The sequence below is a fragment of the Anolis carolinensis genome, unplaced genomic scaffold (genome assembly GCF_035594765.1).
Source record: "Anolis carolinensis isolate JA03-04 unplaced genomic scaffold, rAnoCar3.1.pri scaffold_11, whole genome shotgun sequence".
Lineage (NCBI taxonomy): Eukaryota > Metazoa > Chordata > Lepidosauria > Squamata > Dactyloidae > Anolis > Anolis carolinensis.
Genome location: NW_026943822.1, coordinates 3,403,814 through 3,422,938, shown reverse-complemented (window position 1 = coordinate 3,422,938; position 19,125 = coordinate 3,403,814). Strand labels below are relative to the sequence as shown.

Below are 19,125 nucleotides of genomic sequence, written 5' to 3'. Positions count from 1 at the left end.
GGAAGGTAGGGATGTGGGAGAGCCATCCCAGAAAAGCGTAAATGTCTGGACTTACAGATAGTGAAATAAGAGTTATGTCTGTTCAAGCATTACACTGCAAGAATTTCTCAACCTGGTAAGAGTCTTAAAACATACTACTTCACACAAACAGATTCTGTGCTGAAACACTTCTTGGATGGCAAGCGAGGTTATAGGATGGTTGAATGAGTCTCCATATTTTAAACCAAAAACTACCCTACATATAGAGTACTAGCTGTGCCCGGCCACGCGTTTCTGTGGCAAAGTATGGTGGCATGGGAAATAAAGTATTGCGGAATTGGTGGTAGTTAAGGTAAAGGGTCCCCTGGGCTGAGTGGGTTGCTAGGAGACCAAGTGAACAGAGCTTAGCCTTCTAACTGGCAGCAATTGGATAAAAACAATTATTCCTCTCCCTCTAATTAGGACTTTATTTTTCTTTTCTTTTTGTTGTATCAACCTAGAGGCATGGATGAGGGGTTGTGCTGTCAGTTTTCGAGGTTGTGGGGTGTTTACTTTTGTTGTTTTGTCCGCTGCCGTGATGCCATCACTCTTTTATATATATATATAGATAAAGACAAATAATTCCTAGCAAAGTCTTCTCCTAGATATACTAGAAGCCAGTATTGGCGAGTGCAATGATGGGCAACCTTTTGCGCTTGGTGTGTCAAAATTCACTTAAAAAAACCTAGCATGACATGGGTGGTGTGTCACTTCGAGAGAGAAAAACATAATTTTGCAATATGTATGATTTAAATAACAAAAATGTATAATCAATATATATAAAAGAGTGATGGAATCCTGGCAACCGCCAAAACAACAAAACTAAACACTCCACAACCTCGAAAATTGACAACACAACCCATCATCCACGCCTCTAGGTTGATACAACAAAAAGAAAAGAAAAATAAAGTCCTAATTAGAGGGAGAGGAAGAATTGTTTTTATCCAATTGCTGCCAGTTAGAAGGCTAAGGTCAGCCCACTTGCTCTCCTAGCAACCACTCAGCCCAGGGGACAGGCAGAGTTAGGCCTCACTTAGGCCTCTTCCACACTGCCTATAAAATACAGATTATCTGATTTTAACTGGATTAGATGACAGTGTAGACTCAAGGCCCTTCCACACAGCTATATAACTCTATATATAAGCTATATAATATAACATCTTATATTATCTTATATTATCTGCTTTAACTGGATTATCTGGACTCCACACCTTTACCCTTTAACTTAACTACCACCAATTCCTCAATACTTTATTTCCCATACCACCATACTTCACCACAGCAACGTGTGGCCGGGCACAGCTAGTCTATATATATAAAAGGGTAATGGAATCACGGCACCGGACAAAACAACTAAACTAAACGCCCCACAACCTTGAATACTGACAGCACGACCTCTCATCCACGCCTCTATGTTCATACAACAAAAAGAAAAGTAAAATTAAGTCCTAGCCACAGTAACACGTAGCCGGGCACAGCTAGTTGTAATATATAACTGTATTAAATAAATCAAAAACTATTTACTACCATTATTTCCATGTACAACAATCTATGGTATCTCTTGCAGTTAATAATAATAATAATAAAACTTTATTTATGCCCCGCCACCATCTCCCCGCGGGGACTCGGGGCGGCTACTTTCTCTCTATTCTAATTTCAATGTAGTCATGAATAATGAATAATAATATAGTAGTAATAATATAATAATATACTACAATAATAATAGAATAATAATATAATGATATAATAAAATGTGCATAATTCCAATGGAATAAACAACAAAACCACTGGACCAAATCACACCAAATTTGGCCACAAAAGACATAAGTCATCCAATCAATCTGCATGCAGCAGCGTGTCAGCAAAAATGGCTAGGCGTGTCAGTGCTGACACGCGTGTCATAGGTTGGCCATCACTGCTCTAGTGTTCTGATTAGGAGATGCATTTCCAAATTCTCACTGATCCATAACACTACGTAACACGATTTTTGTTCCTGGGTTATAAATGTCATTTCTTAATATAATTAAAAAAGCATGGGAAAAGTTTATTAAGGTTCTTCATCAGCTTCCCTATTCTGTGTTTCCTCCACCACAGACATCCCAGTGTTTCTGACTCTCCTCATTTGTGTGTAATTTGCATGACCCCGCCCCCTGCATCTCCCTTAATGCTTTCCTATTATTTCCTATGGCACACAGCAAACAGAGGAATTGACCAGCAACTGAACATACTAGAGAGGTTTGGGGAGAATTCACCATGATTTATAGGAGTCGTAATAATAATAATAATAATAATAATAATAATAATAATAATAATAATAATAATAATAATAATAATAATAACAATAATAATAATAATTATGGCACAACAAAACATTGCATGGGAAGTTCCTTGACAAAATTGAAGGAAAAGCTGATAAGGAGAAGACCTGGCTCTGGCTCACGAATGGGACCCTGAAGAAGGAGACAGAAGGCCTGATCCTTGCAGCCCAGGAGAAAGCCATCAGGACAAAGGCAATTATTAATAATAATAATAATAATAATAGAAGACCTGGCTCTGGCTCACGAATGGGACCCTGAAGAAGGAGACAGAAGGCCTGATCCTTGCAGCCCAGGAGCAAGACATCAGGACAAAGGCAATTATTAATAATAATAATAATAATAATAATAATAGAAGACCTGGCTCTGGCTCACGAATGGGACCCTGAGGAAGGAGACAGAAGGCCTGATCCTTGCAGCCCAGGAGCAAGACATCAGGACAAAGGCAATTATTATTATTATTATTATTAATAATAATAATAATAATAGAAGACCTGGCTCTGGCTCACGAATGGGACCCTGAAGAAGGAGACAGAAGGCCTGATCCTTGTAGCCCAGGAGCAAGACATCAGGACAAAGGCCATTCAGGCCAAGATCAAAAAATCAGCTGATGACCCAAAATGCAGACTGTGCAAGGAAACCGATGAAACCATTGATCATATCCTCAGCTGCTGTAAGAAAATTGCACAGACAGACTACAAACAGAGGCACAACTATGTGCCCAAATGATTCATTGGAACTTATGCCTCAAGTACCACCTCCCAGCAGCAAAGAACTGGTGGGATCACAAACCTGCAAAAGTATTGGAAAATGAGCACGCAAAGATACTGTGGGACTTCCGAATCCAGACTGACAAAGTTCTGGAACACAACACACCAGACATCACAGTTGTGGAAAAGAAAAAGGTTTGGATCATTGATGTTGCCATCCCAGGTGACAGTCGCATTGACGAAAAATAACAGGAAAAACTCAGCCGCTATCAGGACCTCAAGATTGAACTGCAAAGACTCTGGTAGAAACCAGTGCAGGTGGTCCCGGTGGTGATGGGCACACTGGGTGCCGTGCCAAAAGATCTCAGCCGGCATTTGGAAACAATAGACATTGACAAAATCACGATCTGCCAACTGCAAAAGGCCACCTTACTGGGATCTGCACGCATCATCCGAAAATACATCACACAGTCCTAGACACTTGGGAAGTGTTCGACTTGTGATTTTGTGATACGAAATCCAGCATGTCTATCTTGTTTGCTGTGTCATACAACGTCGTTGTGTCAATAATAATAATAATAATAAACTTTATTTATACCCCGCCACCATCTCCCCGACGGGGACTCGGGGCGGCTTACATGGGGCCATGCCCAGAACAATACAAAATAACAGAATATAAAAGAACAACACATCATAATACATTGAACAATACAATGTAGGGACTGGGATGTATAGTCCACCTGAAATCTAAGAGCACTCTTAACTCCAACGATGGACCTGGAACTAACTTGGCACACAGAACCCCCTTACTATAAAAATAAAACACTGGGCAACACTTTGGATGGAAACGTCTCTGCCCGCAGGATCTTTTCTCTACCCATTTTTGGGTCCCTTCTGACCTTGTCCTCAAAGAGTGGGACCCTCAAATCTCCCCACACTCCAAGGCTTACATTGAAAGCACAAGCGAGCCACAAACATCTGGACCGACTTACTTTGCTCTTCTTACTGCTAGACATTTTGTTCTTGAGGTAGCTGAATGTGCGGCTGACTTTCGTCCCGCTTTTGCCTTCCAAGTCTTTTCTGGAGGGGCTGGGAGGCTGGAAATGGCCACTCTCCTCGGAGATGCTAGACACCAAGAGACACGACATTTCAGAAGACACACAGAAATCGTTACTCTTGGAGGACAGATCTTTAACCAACTCCAAGAAAAATTGAAACTTGTTCATTACCTTTTCACAACAACCATGGAGGCATTTGTCAACTATAGCATTTGTGAATTGGAAAAGTGTTATTGGATACTAGCTGTGCCCGGCCACCCGTTGCTGTGACTAGGACTTAATTTTTCGTTTCTTTTTGTTGTATGAACATAGAGGCGTGGATGAGAGGTTGTGCTGCCAACTTTCGAGATTGTGGGGCATTTAGTTTAGTTGTTTTGTCCGGTGCCGTGATTCCATTACCCTTTTATATATATAGACTAGCTGTGCCCGGCCACGCGTTGCTGTGGCAAAGTCGTGGTGGTATTGGTTAAAAATTGTTGTGTAATTTTTATTTGATGTTATTTGTATTTTTTAATTAACTTTATTGTAAGTTATCTTTTTATTTATTATATTTTATTATTTTCTTGTATTATTTTTAGTTATTTTCTGCTATTATAGTATTTTATTGTATTAATTTTTTAGTGTTTTTAATTATTTTTTAGTGTTTTTTATTATTTTTTATTGGGTTGCTAGGAGACCAAGTTGGCAGCAATTGGATAAAAACAATTATTCCTTTCCCTCTAATTAGGACTTTTCTTTTCTTTTCTTTTTGTTGTATCAACCTAGAGGCGTGGATGATGGGTTGTGTTGTCAAATTTTGAGGTTGGGGGGCCTGTAGTTTTGTTGTTTTGTTGGTCGCCGTGATGCCATCACTCATTTATATATATAGAAGGGTAATGAAATTTCGGCCTAGGACAAAACAACAAAACTACACATCCCAGAAACACTAAACCTGGCAGCACAACCCCTCATCCATGCCTCTACGTTCATACAACAAAAAGAAGAGAAAAAAAATAAAGTCCTAATTAGAGGGAGAGAATAATTGTTTTTATCCAATTGCTGCCAGTTAGAAGGCTAAGCTCCACACACTTGGTCTCCTAGCAACCCACTCAGCCCAGGGGACAGGCAGAGTTAGGCCTCACTTAGGCCTCTTCCACACTGCCTATTAAATACAGATTATCTGATTTTAACTGGATGATATGGCAGTGTAGACTCAAGGCCCTTCCACACAGCTATATTACCCATTTATAATGGACTTAATGTCAGGGGAAAACCTTTACCCTTTACCTTAACTACCACCAATTCCTCAATACTTTATTTCCCGTACCACCAGACTTCACCACAACAACGCGTGGCCGGGCACAGCTAGTGTATATATATATAGATAACCTATTGGAAATAATTGCACCCAGACTCTGAGAGGATATCCCTTTGGAAATAAATGGCATTCAAAATCTTATTGAAAAGGAAAAAAATGGTGTCATATTCGTTTGGTAAGTTTTATTATTATTACTAGCTGTGCCTGGCCACATGTTGCTGTGGCTTATGGGAATCATTTGTTGGCCAGGTGGAATAGCAGTGAATAGCCTTGCAGCCTCAAAACCTGGCTGTTTTCTTCTTTTGGGAATCCTTGCTTGGAATGCAACTGAATAGGCTTGCTGCTTGGAAGTCTGGGTACTTGCATTCCAGGGGAATGGTTTTTTGGGCTGCTAGAATTGCAATGAATAGCCTCGCTGCTTCAAAGCCTGGCTGCTTGCTACCTAGGGGAATCTTTGGTTGGTCAGCTTCAATAGTACAGAGTAGGATTGGTGCTTCAAAGCCTGGCCGCCTTCTACCAAGGTTAATCCTTTGCTGGTCTGGTTGAATTGCACTGAATAGCCTTGCAGCTTCAACGCCTGGCTGTGTTATAGTTAGGGGAATCCTTGTTTGGTGAGCTGGAGTAGCACCCTCAATCAAAGAGCTGCTTTGAAGCCTGGCTACTTCCAATAATAATAATAATAATAATAATAATAATAATAATAATAATAATAATAATACTTGATTTTTGTATCCCGGCACCATCTCCCCATAGGGACTTCCTTTGTAGGGAAATCCTTGTTTGGCCAGATTGAACTGCACTGAATAGTCTTGCAGCTTCAAAGTCTGGCCGCTTCCTAACATAGGGGCATCCTTCCTTGGCCAGGTTGAATGGGACGGAGTAGGCTCGTGGCTTCAAAGCCTGGGGATTTTCTATCTAGGGGAAATCTTGGTTGGCCAGGTTGAACAGCACTGAATAGCCTTGCTGCTTGCAAGCCTGGCCGCTTTCTACCTTGTGAAATCCTTGGTTGGCCAGGTTGAATAGCAATGAATAGTTTCGGTGCGGAAAGTATGATTGCTGCAATTAGTCACCTTGATTAGCATTTAGTGGCCTTGCAGCTTCAAAGCCTGGCTGCTTCCTGCCTGGGTGAATCCTTTGTTAGGGAGTTGTTAGCTGGCCCTGATTGTTTCCTTTCTGGATTTTCCCTGTTTTCAGAGTGCTGCTCTTTCTTTACTGTCCTGGCTTTAGAGATTATATTGTTCTGTATTATTATACCAGAGTAATTATTATATATTATATTTATAATCTTATAAAATAAATAAATAAATAAATATTATCTACTCAGAGGCACATAAAACAGCTCAAATAGCGACACTGCCCTCTGCCGTTTCAAATATTCATAGCTCCCTAGAATAAGGAGAAAAGATAAGTGTGCTTTTAGATGTTTCCTTTGAAGAAAATACAGTAGTCTCTCACTTATCCAACACTCGCTTATCCAACGTTCTGGATTATCCAACGCATTTTTGTAGTCAATGTTTTCAGTACATCGTGATATTTTGGTGCTAAATTCGTAAATACAGTAATTACTACACAGCATTACTGTGTATTGAACTACTTTTTCTGTCAAATTTGTTGTAGAACATGATGTTTTGGTGCTTCATTTGTAAAATCATAACCTAATTTGATGTTTAATAGGCTTTTTTAAAAAATCTCTCCTTATTATCCAACATATTCGCTTATCCAACATTCGGCCAGCCCGTTTATGTTGGATAAGTGAGACTCTACTGTATATTTATAATCTTATATTATCTGCTTAGAACTGGATTATATGAGGCCCCTTCTTCACAGCTGGATAAAATGAAGTGGATTATATGGCAGTGTGGAATCAAAATAATCCAGTTCAAAGCAGATAATCTAAGATTATAAATGGGTTATATAGCTGTGTGGAAGGGCCTTGAGTCTACACTGCCATATACTGTAATCCAGTTAAAATCTGATTATTTGTATTTTATAGGCAGTGTGGAAGAAGCCTAAGTGAGGCCTAACTCTGCCTGTCCCCTGGGCTGAGTGGGTTGCTAGGAGACCAAGTGGGCGGAGCTTAGCCTTCTAACTGGCAGCAATTGGATAAAAACAATTCTTCCTCTCCCTCTAATTAGGACTTTATTTTTCTTTTCTTTTTGTTGTATCAACCTAGAGCCGTGGATGATGGGTTGTGTTGTCAAATTTCGAGGTTGGGGGGCCTATAGTTTTGTTGTTTTGTCCGCTGCCCTGATGCCATCACTCTTTTATATATATAGATGACTAGCTGTGCCCGGCCACATGTTGCTGTGGTGAAGTCTGGTGGGATGGGAAATAAAGTATTGAGCAATTGGTGGTAGTTAAGGTAAAGGGTAAACGTTTTGTCCTGACATTAAGTCCGGTTGTGTCCGACTGCACACTGAAGTGGATTATATTGCAGTGTGGAGTCAAGATAATCCAGTTCAAAGCAGATAATATAAGATTATAAATGGGTAATATAGCTGTGTGGAAGGGCCTTGGGTCTACACTGCCACATAATCCAGTTCAAATCAGATAATCTGTATTTTATAGGCAGTGTGGAAGAGGCCTAAGTGAGGCCTAACTCTGCCTGTCCCCTGGGCTGAGTGGGTTGTTAGGAGACCAAGTGGGTGGAGCTTAGCCTTTTAACTGGCAGTAATTGCATAAAAACAATTATTCCTCTCCTTCTAATTAGGAATTTATTTTTCTTTTTGTTGTATGAACGTAGAGGCACGGATGAGGGGTTGTGCTGCCAAGTTTAGTGTTTCTGGGATGTGTAGTTTTGTTGTTTTGTCCTAGGCCGAAATTTTCATTACCCTTTTATATATATAGATTAGCTTTGCCCGGCCATGCGTTGCTGTGGCTTATGGGAATCCTTTGTTGGCCAAAGCAGCGAATAGCCTTGCAGTCTCAAAGCCTGGCCGAAATTTCATTACTCTTTTATATAGATAGATAATGTCCTTCATTGATCTGATGTTGGACTTATAAAACCCATAGATGGAAAGAGCAACCAAATGAGGAAAAGAGAAATGTCTCTTCGACTGTTAGGAATTGTGGGAGTTGAAGTCCAAAATACCCGGAGGGCCGAAATTGCCCATGCCTGCTCTAGGGTGTTTAAAAGGCTAAAACTCCTACTTAAACTGGCCATGGTTTCTTCTAAACCCAAGGAAATTACCAAGAGAATAACAAAGGGCTTATCTCTGCTTTGGGTGCTGTGTCAATTGAGCCACAAACAGCTTACCTCTGAGTCAGTGAACTGCCAGTGCTGCTGAAAGATCGGTTACCTGGGAAAAAACAAGGAGGAAATATTACAATGCATAACATTTAAAGTGGGCCAGAAGTCACGTTTGTTCCCTCAATCAGAGAGATGAATAACCTTCCAGAAATGCAGCTTTCTGGAATCATCTCAGGCCCAGAGGTTGTGAGGTCTGTTGGAAATGATGGTCGTGTTCCAGAAGCATTCTCTCCTGACGTTTCGCCTGCATCTATGGCAGGCATCCTCAGAGGTTGTGAAGTCTTTTGGAAATTAGGCAAGTGGATTTATAAATCCGTGGAATAATGTCCAGGGTGGGAGAAAGAATTCCAGACAGGAAACCATCAGGGCCAGGTAACACCTCCCAACAAAGGATTCCCCCACGTAGGAAGCAGCTAGCCTTTGAAGCTGCAAGGCCATTCAATGATAATAAAGTTGGCCAATTGCAACATTCACACTTGCCTCAAGCAGACAAGAGTTCTTTTTCCCAACCTGGACATTATTCCACAGGTACAGTAGAGTTTCACTTATCCACGCTAAATGCGCCGGCAGAACCTTGGATAAGCGAATATCTTGGATAATAAGGAAGGATTAAGGAAAAGCCTATTAAACATCATTCCTGTCTGGAATTCCACTGTCTTCTGAGTTTTATTCTTTATTTACTGTCCTGATTTTATTGGTTTTTTTTTAAATACTGTTAGTCAAGATTCTCCCAGGGAGGAAGCAGCCAAGCTTTGAAGCTGCCAGGCTATTCAATGCTACTCAAGCTTGCCAATTGCAACAGGCAGACAAGAGTTCTTTCCATAGATGTGGGCAAAACGTCAGGAGAGAATGCTTATGGAACATGGCCATACAGCGTCACCTTGATTAGCATTGAATGGCCTTCCAACTTCAAAGCTTGGCTGTTTCCTGCCTGGGGGAATCCTCTGTTGGGAGGTGTTAGCTGGCTCTGATTGTTTCATGCCTGGAAGGCCATTCAATGCTAGTCAAGGTGGCCAATTTGACCATTCATACTCCAACGGACAAGAGTTCTTTCTCCCGCCCTGGACATTATTCCACAGATATATAAACCCCACTTGCTTAGTTTCCAACAGACTTCGCAACCTCTTAAGATTGTGGGCGAAAAGTCAGGAGAGAATGCTTATGGAACATAGCCATACAGCGTCACCTTGATTAGCATTGAATGGCCTTTCAGCTTCACCTTGATTAGCATTGAATGGCCTTCCAGCTTAAAAGCTTGGCTGCTTCCTGCATGGGGGAATCCTCTGTTGGGAGGTGTTAGCTGGCCCTGATTGTTTCATGCCTGGAAGGCCATTCAATGCTAGTCAAGGTGGCCAATTGCACCATTCACACTTGCCTCCAGTGGACAAGTTTGCACTTTGCCTGGGTTCTATGAATTAGTCTCCAGTGTTAATATTGTATGTTTTATGTTGATTTTAACGATTGTTTTTACTGTAATTGATGTTTTTATTGGATAACTGTTTAATTGCTGTGTTTTGATATTTGATTGTTTTATCGGGCAAGGCCCCATGTAAGCCGCCTCGAGTCCCTTCGGGGAGATGGGGCGGGGTATAAAAATAAAGTTATTATTATTATTTATTATTATTCTCCCACCCTGGACATTATTCCACAGATATATAAACCCCACTTGCCTAGTCTCCAACAGACTTCGCAACCTCTGAGGATGTGGGCGAAACGTCAGGAGAGAATGCTTCTGGGACATGGCCACACAGCCCAGAAAACTCACAGCAACCCAGTAAATCAATGTTGACACAATTGGGTTGAGAAGATCTTCTCCCACAACCTCACACCATAATTTGACATGAAATGCATATAAAGTATTGCCAAACTGCCCAAATGAATTTTCCAGCTTCTCGAAATTGCCTGGTGTTGGAAAAACCAGCATGGAAAAGCATGATGAAATCCCACAGATTTCAGTGGGCCTGTCATTGTGTCGGGATCCAGCCATATGAGCACCTAATTTGACTCTTTTGGCTCTGTTGCTACAACAAATCTTGGATTTCCAAAAAAGAAGCTCCTAAAAATGTCACATTATCATTTTGACTCTGATCTGTGAATAGCAGAGACATCACTGAGAATAGTGGAGAAGGGCCGGGCTTTAGCACTGCAGGTTAAACCACAAGCTGCTGTAAATCTTGTCAATCGAGAAATTGACAGTTCAAAGCCCACGTCAGGTGAGCGCCTGACTTTCAGCCCAGCTTCCGCCTATCTAGTGGTACAAAAGCAAAATGTGAGTAGATAAATAGGTACTGCTTAAAAGCGGGGAGGTATTTTAAGGGAACCTATAAGGAAATGCCACAAAAAGCCAGCGATTTGATCAAAAGGAGGAACAAAGCTCTTCGGCAAAGAGATGGAGAGGTGGCAGGAACCGAGCACAAACCTCCAAGATGCTGAAGATGGGAAAAGCCTATCTATCTATCTATCTATCTATCTATCTATCTATCTATCTATCTATCTATCTATCTATCTATCTATCTATCTGGTGTATATACAATTGTCTGTCCTGTCAGTATATAAACCAACATTGAATGTTTGCCGTATATGTATGTTCTGAGTCCCATTCAGGGTGGGAAGGGCGGAATATACTGTATATACTCGAGTATAAGCCGACCCGAATATAAACCGAGGCACCTAATTTTACCACAAAAAAACTGGGAAAACATTGACTCCAGTATAAGTTGAGGGTGGTAAAATAGATACCAATAAAATTACGTTAATGGAGGCATCAGTAGGTTAAATGTTTTTGAATATTTATATCAAGCTCAAATTTAAGATAAGACTGTTCAACTCTGATTAAATCATTCTCATCTTCTTCAATGTAAATGTGCTTAATGTATCCTTTTAATAATAATAGGACTGTGGGCTCGGGCTGTGGCGCAGGCTGGAAAGCAAGCCAGCTGTAACCAGCTGCAATGAATCACTCTGACCAGGAGGTCATGAGTTCGAGGCCCGCTCGGAGCCTATGTTTGTCTTGTCTTTGTTCTATGTTAAAAGGCATTGAATGTTTGCCTATATGTGTAATGTGATCCGCCCTGAGTCCCCTTCGGGGTGAGGAAGAAGGGCGGAATATAAATACTGTAAATAAATAGGGTAAAATAATACTTGTAATAATGATAATAATAATAAATACAGGAAAATGATACATGTAATAATAAATAGAGTAAAATAATAAATGCAATAATAATAATAAAATGTATTAATAATAATAATAAAAAGAGTAAAATAAATGTAATAGTAGCAACAATAATAGAGAAAAATAATAAATGTAATAATACCACTAATAATAGAGAAAAATAATAAATGTACCATATATTATCGAGTATAAGCTGACCCAAATATAAGCCAACAGGACCCTCAGCCGAGTATAAGCCGAGGGGGGCTTTTTCAGTCTTAAAAAAAGGGCTGAAAAACTAGGCTTATACTCGAGTATATACAGTAATTGATGGTGGTTTGGTTTCTGCTGAAGAGGAGCAGTCAGCTGGAGACAGTACGAGTTCAAGTTCCTCAGCTGATGATACAATATCCCTGGAAAGAAACTCTTCGGTGGGGAGTGACATGTAGTAAATGCTGTAAATAAATAAGTAAACACACATTTTTTTACCCAAGACTGTATTATTAAAATTTGTACATTACTAAGCCCTACTATGCAGGTTCTTACATGCAACAATGAGAGCTGGCAAAAAGGAAATGGTGCATTTAGAGCTGTGCCATTCGAAAGCATACAAATCCCCCCTTGTCAACACGGAAACAACTAATATAAGACAAGTAAGATCATCAAGGACATGGCTAAAAAGCCTTCTTCTGAACAGAAGTGTTTGTAAAGTGCATCGATGCAGGATGCGTGAGCGATGCTGTTTTTCTGCACGGCGCATGAGGCTCATAAGCGTATGGAGAGGGCAGAGCCAAGGCATGCAGCTGGATCTGTAAGGAAGGAGAGCCAAGCAAGAGAGCAAGCCCCATGCCGGCATCATTCTTCCCAAACAGATTTACTTACTATCCAACTCCTCCTCCTCATCACTGGAAGAAGAGCCAACAGAAAAGATAGTTTTAGACTTAGGAATGAGTGGAGAGATGCTGAAGGAGAAGGAAATCCGCCTGGATGGCCGAGTCCGTCCCGGGGCTGAGAAGTAGGTTAACAGCAGACATTAGAGCATGCATTTTAAAAAACAACAACAACAACAACAACGCAACTAGATCAAACAACAAATACTAGTTGAAAAGAAAGAGAAGTTGCAAGCAGAGAGAGAAGCAAGAGGAGGAAATTGAGAAGCCAAAATAGCAAAACAAATGCTCTCTTTTCAACTAGATAATCAATACGAATCAGGTTATATTTCACAGATAAGCTGCCTATTTATTTAATTATACCAGGGTTGAATGAAAAGTAATGCCTCCACCTTTGTTACTTGGGTTTGCAAGGGAATATTTTAATAAATCAAATGCAGAAATAATCCTTAGAATGTGCTCTTTAACGACCACTATTCACTATTTACCCTGCTGGCAAAGTGTGTTAAAGCGCTGAGCTGCTGAACTTGCGGACCAAAAGGTCTCAGGTTCAAATCCCGGGAGCAGAATGAGCGCCCGCTGTTAGCCCCAGCTCCTGCCAACCTAGCAGTTCAAAACATGCAAATGTGAGTAGATCAATAGGTACTGCACCGGCGCTCCATGCAGTAATGCCAGTGGTCACATGACCTTGGAGGTGTCTATAGACAACGCCGGCTCTTCGGCTTAGAAATGGAGATGAGCACCAACCCCCAGAGTCAGATAGGACTGGACTGATTCTAAGATTGGGATATGACATGTATAACTCAGGAACAAATATGTAACAACAACAACAACAACAACAACAACAACAACAACAACAACAAGACTTTATTACCCGCCTCTCCTTTTGGCTCCTGCCAACCTAGCAGTTCGAAAACATGCCAATGTGAGTAGATCAATAGGTACCGGCGGGAAGGTAACGGCGCTCCATGCAGTCATGCCGGCCACTTGACCTTGGAAGTGTCTATGGACAACGCCGGCTCTTCGGCTTAGAAATGGAGATGAGCACCAACCCCCAGAGTCGGACATGACTGGAGTTAACATCAGGGGAAACCTTCACCTTTTATTCACTTTTCCACATAATCACCAGACAATTGGATATATTTCTGCCAACGATGAACAAGTTTTCTGAAGCCGTCATGGAAGAAGTCTACACTCTGATTCCGCAACCAGTGTATCACAGGACCCATCGTGCACAGATCTTCTGATAGCCAAGCCAAGCAATAATGTGACCCACACGTTCTTGTGAAATGCCATTGATGCTTGAAATTTCTCTCTGTGATACCACGATTGTCCTGAATCAATTTGTCAACCTTTTGCTGGTGAAACTCGGTGGTTGTTGTCACAGGACGTTCAACTCTTTGTTTGTCACGCAAGTCCGATGTTCCCACCTCAACATCTTTAAACTTACTCGCCCAACGATGCACAGGACTCACATCAACACAATCACCATAAAGAGCTTGCATTCTCTGATGAATCTCCTTTGGAGTGACACCTTCTGCTGTCAAGAATTCAATGACTGCACGTTGCTTAAGTCGCATTGACCGACCGTCTGCGCAGGGTTCCATACTTCCCACTTTAACAACACAACCGTTCAATGCTAAGGCTTCGCTGTCTGCGCAGGGTTCCATACTTCGCACTTTAACAACACAACCCTTTAATGCTAAGGCTTCTCCGTCTGCGCAGGGTTCCATACTTCGCACTTGAACAACACAACCGTTCAATGCTAAGGCTTCCCCGTCTGCGCAGGGTTCCATACTTCCCACTTTAACAACACAACCGTTCAATGCTAAGGCTTCGCTGTCTGCGCAGGGTTCCATACTTCGCACTTGAACAACACAACCGTTCAATGCTAAGGCTTCCCCGTCTGCGCAGGGTTCCATACTTCCCACTTTAACAACACAACCGTTCAATGCTAAGGCTTCCCCGTCTGCGCAGGGTTCCATACTTCGCACTTTAACAACACAACCCTTTAATGCTAAGGCTTCCCCGTCTGAGCAGGGTTCCATACTTCGCACTTGAACAACACAACCGTTCAATGCTAAGGCTTCGCTGTCTGCGCAGGGTTCCATACTTCCCACTTTAACAACACAACCGTTCAATGCTAAGGCTTCGCTGTCTGCGCAGGGTTCCATACTTCGCACTTTAACAACACAACCCTTTAATGCTAAGGCTTCCCCGTCTGCGCAGGGTTCCATACTTCCCACTTTAACAACACAACCGTTCAATGCTAAGGCTTCGCTGTCTGCGCAGGGTTCCATACTTCGCACTTGAACAACACAACCGTTCAATGCTAAGGCTTCCCCGTCTGCGCAGGGTTCCATACTTCGCACTTTAACAACACAACCGTTCAATGCTAAGGCTTCCCCGTCTGCGCAGGGTTCCATACTTCGCACTTTAACAACACAACCGTTCAATGCTAAGGCTTCCCCGTCTGCGCAGGGTTCCATACTTTGCACTTTAACAACACAACCCTTTAATGCTAAGGCTTCCCCGTCTGCGCAGGGTTCCATACTTCCCACTTTAACAACACAACCGTTCAATGCTAAGGCTTCGCTGTCTGCGCAGGGTTCCATACTTCGCACTTTAACAACACAACCGTTCAATGCTAAGGCTTCCCCGTCTGCGCAGGGTTCCATACTTCCCACTTTAACAACACAACCGTTCAATGCTAAGGCTTCGCTGTCTGAGCAGGGTTCCATACTTCGCACTTTAACAACACAACCCTTTAATGCTAAGGCTTCCCCGTCTGCGCAGGGTTCCATACTTCCCACTTTAACAACACAACCGTTCAATGCTAAGGCTTCGCTGTCTGCGCAGGGTTCCATACTTCGCACTTGAACAACACAACCGTTCAATGCTAAGGCTTCCCCGTCTGCGCAGGGTTCCATACTTCCCACTTTAACAACACAACCGTTCAATGCTAAGGCTTCCCCGTCTGCGCAGGGTTCCATACTTCGCACTTTAACAACACAACCGTTCAATGCTAAGGCTTCCCCGTCTGCGCAGGGTTCCATACTTTGCACTTTAACAACACAACCGTTCAATGCTAAGGCTTCCTGCCAAATGGAACTGTAGAGGAGAGTCTACTGAACAATCCAGTACCTGCCATCTGCTGAGGAGTTACGAAGGTGGAGGCATTACTTTTCATTCAACCCTCGGTTCTACAATTATGCTACAAAACAACAGGAAAGGCCGCAAGGGGAAACTATGGGATGGGGGGCATCCATAACTTAAAGAAATTCACAGTCAGCTGCCATTTATCCTAGCAATGAACTGTTGAATTTTCTGTTTTTGTTTTAGACCTTGGTCACTGGTCTAAATCACTGACCCCTTCTACTTTCCAGTGGCCTTTTGCAGGGCCTGGGAAAGACAATGGCATTGGTGGCTGGCATTTGCTTTAAGCAAATGAAAAACCAAAACGGAATTTAGGGGCACGGACAAGGCAGCCTCACAAGCAGCAGCAAGAGACCAACAAAGTCGGCATAAACATCTGCTAAGAGAGAAGCTCTCCACTACAGCGGGTGCCAGAGGCAACCTTACCTTGCAGAAACTTTTTTACAAGATCCATGTAATTCTTTTGGGCTCCTCCTGCCCGTTACCCCATAAAGCAATAAGGGTAAAGATAAGGGTAGTAAGTCGCAAAATGGAAACACGATGTTAAGAGAACGTTGGCTCTACAACACCTATAGATACTGCAGGGAAATGATTCATTCCAGTAGTTTTTGTATAATGAGCAAAATCTAGCCCAACTAGAGGAAATCCAATATTAATAATCACTGAAAATAACTGTACCCAATCTCTGGCAAATGTGAATCTCCATGAATATGTGGAGTCCACATTTTGAAAACCACTAGTCAAGAAAAAACATGATCTCATTAGAATTCAGCCCTTGAACAAGTGATATTCACAAGCATTAATGTAATGGCGCATGGATAACTCAGCTGTTAAACTGAATAACCATGTCTTTGAACTGCCAAGGACAAAGACATGCCACTACAAAAAAATATACAGTAGAATCTCTGTTCTATGTTATGGCATTTAATGTTTGCCTTATATGTGTGTATTTATTATTATTATTATTATTATTATTATTATTATTATTATTATTATTACAGTAGAGTCTCACTTATCCAACACTCGCTTATCCAACGTTCTGGATTATCCAACGCATTTTTGTAGTCAATGTTTTCAATACATCATGATATTTTGGTGCTAAACTTGTAAATACAGTAATTACTACATAGCATTACTGTGTATTGAACTACTTTTTCTGTCAAATTTGTTGTATAACATAATGTTTTGGTGCTTAATTTGTAAAATCATAACCTAATTTGACGTTTAATAGGCTTTTCCTTAATCCCTCCTTATTATCTAACATATTCGCTTATCCAACATTCTGCCGGCCCGTTTATGTTGGATAAGCGAGACTCTACTGTACAGTAATTACAACATAACATTACTGCGTATTAAACTACTTTTTCTGTCAAATTTGTTGTATAACATGATGTTTTGGTGCTTAATTTGTAAATTTATAACCTAATTTGATGTTTAATAGGCTTTTCCTTAATCCCTCCTTATTATCCAAGATATTCGCTTTTAGCTTGGATAAGTAAGACTCTACTGTAATAATAATAATAAGATCAGAGTGAAATAATAAATGTATTATTGATAATAATAATAAAAATAGAGTAAAATAAATGTAATAGTAGCAACAATAATAGAGGAAAATAATATTTATTTATTTATTTATTTACAGCATTTATACATACAGTAGAGTCTCACTTATCCAACATAAACGGGCCGGCAGAACGTTGAATAAGTGAATATGTTGGATAATAAGGAGGGATTAAGGAAAAGCCTATTAAACATCAAATTAGGTTATGATTTTACAAATTAAGCACCAAAACATCATGTTATACAACAAACTAGACAGAAAAGGTAGTTCAATACGCAATAATGCTATGTAGTAATTACTGTATTTACGAATTTCGCCGCAAAATATCATGATATATTGAAAACATTGACTACAAAAATGCGTTGGATAATCTAGAACATTGGATAAGCGAGTGTTGGATAAGTGAGACTCTACTGTATTTTACTCGATTTTTATTATTAATAATACATTTATTATTCTACTCTATTTATTATTACATTTATTATTTTACTGCATTTATTATTCTTATTATTATTACATTTATTATTTCACTCTATTATTATTAAAAGGATACATAAGCACATTAACATTGAAGAAGATGAAAATAATGATTCAATCAGAGTTGAACAGTCATATCTTAATGTGTTGTCGAAGGCTTTCATGGCCGGGATCACAGGGTTGTTGTATGTCTTTCGGGCTGTGTGGCCATGTTCCAGAAGCATTCTCTCCAGACGTTTCACCCACATCTATGGCAGGCATCCTCAGAGATTGTGAGGTCTGAGGGTTGTTGTATGTCTTTCGGGCTGTGTGGCCATGTTCCAGAAGCATTCTCTCCTGACGTTTCGCCCACATCTATGTGAGGTTGTAAGGTATGCCTGCCATAGATGTGGGCGAAACGTCAGGAGAGAATGCTTCTGGAACATGGCCACACAGCCCGAAAGACATACAACAACCCAGTCATATCTTAAATTACAGCTTGATGTAAAGATTCAAAAACATTTAAACTACTGATGCCTTGATTAATGTAATTTTATTGGTATCTCAGCTTATACTGGAGTCAATGTTTTCCCAGTTTTTTTGTGGTAAAATTAGGTGCCTCGGCTTATGTTCGGGTTGGCTTATACGGTATTTGCGGCTTCATTTTAAAAATGGTAACGATAATGTATGATAATACAAATAACAAATGCTGGAGGTGTAAAACCCAAACAGGTTCCTATTTCCATATGTGGTGGAAATGTAGAAAGTTAGAAAGATTCTGGACTGTAATCCTGGAGGAGAGTAATGTAATTTTAAAGACTAAATTGGTTAAAAAACCAGAACTGCTCTTGTTAGGTTTATATGATCCCAGGGACAAAATTGATCCTAATACAGACAAACTTTTTACTTTTTTTTATCACCGCAGCAAGACTCGTGATCGCAAGACTCTGGAAATCTGCACAATCACCAACAAAAGAATTATGGTTGGATAATTCTGTTTTATCCTGCTTGCATCCTACTTTTAAGTGTTGAATTTTACAGTGTTTTGTATAGACGTTTGTTTGATGTTGTTTCTGTAAATGCATATGACCATTGGTCGGAGCATTAATAAATTGATTGGAAAATTGGATAAACTATTGGAAATCAAGAATATGGATCAACTATCCTTTCTGATCAAAAGAAGTAATGGAACAACGTTGAAAGCTACTGACTGGACTAACTTCGAGGACTATTTAAAGAATAAAATACAAATAAGTAAAGACT

At 40.7% G+C, this 19,125-nt stretch overlaps 1 protein-coding gene across 8 annotated transcripts in view; it reads right to left on the bottom strand.

The window, feature by feature from the left end:
- The window catches only part of akap13 (A-kinase anchoring protein 13), a 329,870-nt gene that overhangs the window by 74,122 nt on the left and 236,623 nt on the right, over nucleotides 1-19,125 (bottom strand). For 7 of the 8 annotated variants that reach the window (XM_062963356.1, XM_062963358.1, XM_062963359.1 and 4 more), the window contains 3 exons: nucleotides 12,682-12,807; nucleotides 8,655-8,697; nucleotides 4,036-4,168 (listed from right to left, as the gene is read on the bottom strand). In XM_062963356.1, the coding sequence (XP_062819426.1) occupies nucleotides 4,036-4,168; nucleotides 8,655-8,697; nucleotides 12,682-12,807 (302 nt within the window). The remainder of the gene's footprint in view (nucleotides 1-4,035; nucleotides 4,169-8,654; nucleotides 8,698-12,681; nucleotides 12,808-19,125) is intronic. The other variant, XM_062963363.1, reaches the window with a different exon arrangement.